Here is a 4,682-nt window from a genome sequence, read left to right as displayed (position 1 = left end):
GAACTCAGACAGCGAGAGACAAAACAATGGCACTCTGATTGATGCAGAGTGATGTAGCATGGAGCGCTTCACTACAGGATGGTTCACTACAAAAAGAGAGAATAAAAAGTGAATAAATACAGAAGATAAAAACAGGGTGAAAGGTGAAAAAAACTGAAGAGAGAAAGGCTGGAGAAGGAACAGAATGGCGTGTGTGAGCTGGTAACAAAACAACAGAGAGATGAGGGATCATGAAGGAGGTAAAAAAAAGAAAAGCTAGAAGGCTACTAAGTAAAGAAGTGGTGATTTGAGAGAGAGAGAGAGAGAGAGAGAGAGAGAGAGAGAGAGAGAGAGAGAGAGAGAGAGAGAGAAAGATGTGAAGTAGGTGATGATTGAGTGAGATGGATGTGATAGATCTCATGACCACTGAAACGCTTCAGCTTCTCTGCATGACATTTCTCTCTCTCTCTCTCTCTCTCTCTCTCTCTCTCTCTCTCTCGCGCTCTCTCTCTCTCTCTCACACACACACACACACACACACACACACACACACACACACACAATAAAACCACACCCGATGAAGGTGTTGTATAAGGTGTATATTCATTTTGAAGAACAGCACCTTGGACAGCAGTCTTTACTGCAAGTCAGAGGTCTATAATAATGCGCTTGTGTATTTAAACATTTATGGAAGGAGTCTCCAGTGTCAGAGCTTTAAAATCTTTAGGACAGTGGAATAAGAGAAAAATAGAAGCAGGAGATGTGAGAAAGTCACAACATGGCATTTCTGCAAAAAATTTGATCATTAACCATGGTATAAGAGGAATTTAACGCAGTACCATATGTAACATTCCATTCCACATTTTGTGAAGATTTGCACTTATAATAAGCTCCAATCATCTGGGAAGATGTTTTACTAGATTTTGTTTTGGAGAGTGCAAGGGTACTACAGGGGTGTTAGTAAAGTCAGGTACTGATGTAGGTGAGAAGGTGAGGAGGTTCCTGGGGTGCAGTCAGTGTCCACATTAATCCCAAAGGTGTTTAATAGGACTCGAGCTCTGTAGCAGGAGATCTTCCACTCTAACCCATGTTAAGCAGATCTTCATGCAGCGGGCACATATTTTGCACAGGAGAACTGTCATGCTGGAACAGGTTTGGGTCTCCTAGTTCAAATGTTAAAGTTAAATTAAAGTGAAAATTCCAGGCTACAGCACCCAGAGACGTCCGAAACAATTGCGTGCCTCTAACTTTGTGAAGCTCCACATATGGTTGGAAAAGTCTGGAGTCCCAAAGCTTTAGTCCATGTGACATATTTTATTGGATTAAATGCTCACATATCATTTAGAAACCAAGGAGTGGGCTATGTATTCTTTTCTTCAGGTATCAATAGTGTATGAAAGAAAGAAAGAAAGAAAGAAAGAAAGAAAGAAAGAAAGAAAGAAAGAAAGAAAGAAAGAAAGAAAGAAAGAAAGAAAGAAAGAGGGTTAAATCTTTAGTGACAGGTCTGACACTGGGTTTGGGTTAACAAGCAGAAAATCCCTTGAACATTTTGATGTTAGTCTCCTCCTATTAGTCTCCTTTTTTCTCCTTTTTTCCTGGCTGTCATGAGCTGCTTTACATAACCCCGACTCCCTCCTGTCCACTGGAGCACTACAGGAAGCTTCAGGATAAAAATACAGGCGTGTGTGTACAGAACGTTTCCTCTTTAATTTGCTCTTTTTTTCTGTACATTTGGAACAGTAATGTACAGTATATGGGTCAGTGTGAAGCTTAAATATGTATGATGAATAAAAAACACACAACAGAAGATTTCTGTAATGAGGCTGTGACCTGTTTAATCATCTCCCAGCTGAAGATCTGCTGATTTAAGGTGCATTTATTCTCTGGGAAGTTCATATCAGTGACTAATTCTTCGAGATGGAGATCTTGTCATAACGAGGCGTTTCGTTTAGTACAGAAAATTGAAGAATGGATTGATGTTTCTCAGTAGATTGATCACATCAGAGCTCAGTGTGTACGTCGTTTTTTCTTTTTTTTTTTTTATAAAAATATCAAATATCTCACCAGCCACCAAATATGAATCTAGTTATGGATATTTACACTTTTCTATCAAACTGAAATCGATAAAACTACATTCAACACTGTACATGAATTCTACAGAAACCTATAGAGAAACATAATGTGATTTTTTTCTACAATAAATGACCACATAAACGTTTCTGGGTAAGCAAACAGTGTATATTCACTCATTTTAAATTTATATATAAAAAAAAAAAAAAGGAATTGAATAGAATTCACGTCGTATTTGTATATTTAAAAGTGCGCTAAAGTGCAACACTGCCATCTAGCGGCTGAATCAGAATCGCTACATATTTCTTTTTAGAAAGCGATTAAAATGTATTCACATAAAAAGCTTAATACTTTTACTGCCGTTTAGTCTGTAGGATTTATATCAATTATATGTATGGCTGCTCATATATACTATTTGCCTTATGGCTGTTACAACGTGTGTATGTTTTTATAAACAAAATACATAATTTGATTCTCTAATTTTACCCACAAACCACAAATAAACCCCATAATTACGTAATTAAAGCTTCAATTTGAAAACGTGCACGTTTTAGGCAGAATACAGAAAACACTCACAGTTTGTCTGTGGTTGTGGATTTTGTGTCTTCTATGAGATACACAGTGCCGAAACTTCCTCTGCCCAGTCGCTGCTGTATCATGTATCTGTTGGCCAGCAGAGATGAAGGATGAGGATGAGGATGAGAAGGATGATGAGAAAGATGAGAAGACTTAGCTTCCAGTTCACGGAATTTAGGCATGGTGTTTTAGAGCTACACCTAGGGTCAAAGGGCAAAAGTGAACCTAGGTAGTGGACTTGATTAACAGAAGAGTGAATTTGGTCCAATCCTTTTTTGGTTTTTGCTTCGTTTTGAAAGACATCCGACCTCATCACGTGTCATACTAATATTAGAGCACAACAGCAACAACAACAACAGCAACAACAACAACAACAACAACAACAACAACAACAACGACAACATCTTTTCCAGTCGAATCTTTTCCGGAGGACACTGATCCCATCTTCTGAACTGATGATCAGGATCTGTTTTAGAGATTTAATGAAGCAAGTTTATATACTAATGTAAAAAAAAGTACACTATAAAAAGTAACTGCATGTAAATAAAATCTAGTAGAATAAACTGAATGTTATATTGTAAATGAATCTTGTTTGTAAGTTTAATCCGCTTCAGTGCGTGTAATAAAACATTTCCCGGTAATAATCAGAAGTTAATATGAGGTTATTTTGAACCTCTTATTAGATTTACCTCGCATTTAAGCGTCTTCCTGTTCCGTGTGTTGGTCTCGTTGGCATGGGAACACTTAAAGGGGCGGGGTTTGTTTCGCTTTTATAGCCAATAACTTTTTTCTGTCGGTATCGCTGATTGGACAGTTTCACAGAATAAACAATAAGTAGTGAATGTAGTGGATTTTAGGTTTTAACAGCTGTTTATTTATTTATTTATTTATTTATTTAGATAGATAGATAGATAGATAGATAGATAGATAGATAGATAGATAGATAGATAGATAGATAGATAGATAGATAGATAGATAGATAGATAGATAGATAACTTTATTCATCCCAATGGTAAATGTACAGCTTTCAGCAGTATCCACAAACATAGGCAGTAAGGCATTAATTTAGATTTAAAATATTCATAATATTTATAATATTAATAAATGCATTAACTTTCATATAGATCTACTGTAAGACCATAGATGGACATGTATATATTTATTCTACTCCATACAATAGGTAAATATGTAAAATAGGTAATATAAAAATATGTAAAATAGGCTAGTTATCAATTATCAGTTATGTATTTATTCTTAATTCAAGTTTACACTGAGAGAAAACCGCGATATTTAAGTGTTTCCAGATAATTATGGGTCATTTTTCTTCTCTAAGTTACAACAGAAACGAACTCCTTCACATAAAGCAACACATTCCAGACAATATTTGGGTGACAAAAAACACCCAAATCACTGGTCTTAATGAGTACAGACTTGTTGCTCTTACATGTGTGGTCATGAAGTAATTTGAAAGACTGGTCCTGACGTACCTGAAGGACAACACTGGACCTCTGCTGGATCCTCTTCAGTTTGTCTACAGATGATGCAGTCAACATGGGACTGCATTATATACTGCAACATCTTGACAGACCTGGAACCTACACACGGATCTTGTTTGTAGACTTCAGTTGGGACTTTAATACCATCATTTCTGACCTTCTCTCAGCCCACCTGACCCAGATCTCTGTGCCCACCCCAATCTGCCAGTGGATCACCAGCTTCCTGACAGACATTCAGCAGATAGTGATGCAAACTCACATCCAGGTCTCTCACTACCATCACTGGTGCTCCCCAGGGTTGTGTTCTCTCCCCACTGCTCTTCTCACTGTACACAAATGACTGCACCTCTAGTGGAACAATAATATTGACTCCACTGTTAAAAAGCTCAGCAGAGGTTGTAGTTCCTTCACCAACTGAGGAAATTTAACCTGCCACAGGAGCTGCTGAAACAGTTCTACTGCCATTATTGAGTCTGTCCTGTGTACATCCAGAACTGTCTGGTTTGGTTCCACTACCAAATCGGACATCAATCTAATTTAATCAATTTAATGTAAACTGTT

The 4,682-nt window shown here is 37.3% G+C and overlaps 1 protein-coding gene across 1 annotated transcript in view; it reads right to left on the bottom strand.

The window, feature by feature from the left end:
• nek11 (NIMA-related kinase 11) overlaps window positions 1-3,359 on the bottom strand; it is a 24,830-nt gene extending 21,471 nt beyond the window's left edge. The window contains exons 1-2 of the mRNA XM_083530466.1: window positions 3,315-3,359; window positions 2,626-2,825 (exon numbers count right to left, since the gene is read on the bottom strand). Coding sequence (XP_083386592.1) covers window positions 2,626-2,807 — 182 coding nt within the window. The 5' untranslated portion in view covers window positions 2,808-2,825; window positions 3,315-3,359. The remainder of the gene's footprint in view (window positions 1-2,625; window positions 2,826-3,314) is intronic.
• Window positions 3,360-4,682: the final 1,323 nt, after the last annotated feature.

Source organism: Silurus aristotelis (assembly GCF_946808225.1).
Source record: "Silurus aristotelis genome assembly, chromosome: 25".
Classification (NCBI taxonomy): domain Eukaryota; kingdom Metazoa; phylum Chordata; class Actinopteri; order Siluriformes; family Siluridae; genus Silurus; species Silurus aristotelis.
The sequence above is the reverse complement of the archived record's forward strand: the minus strand, read 5'-3'. Positions and strand labels throughout refer to the sequence as shown.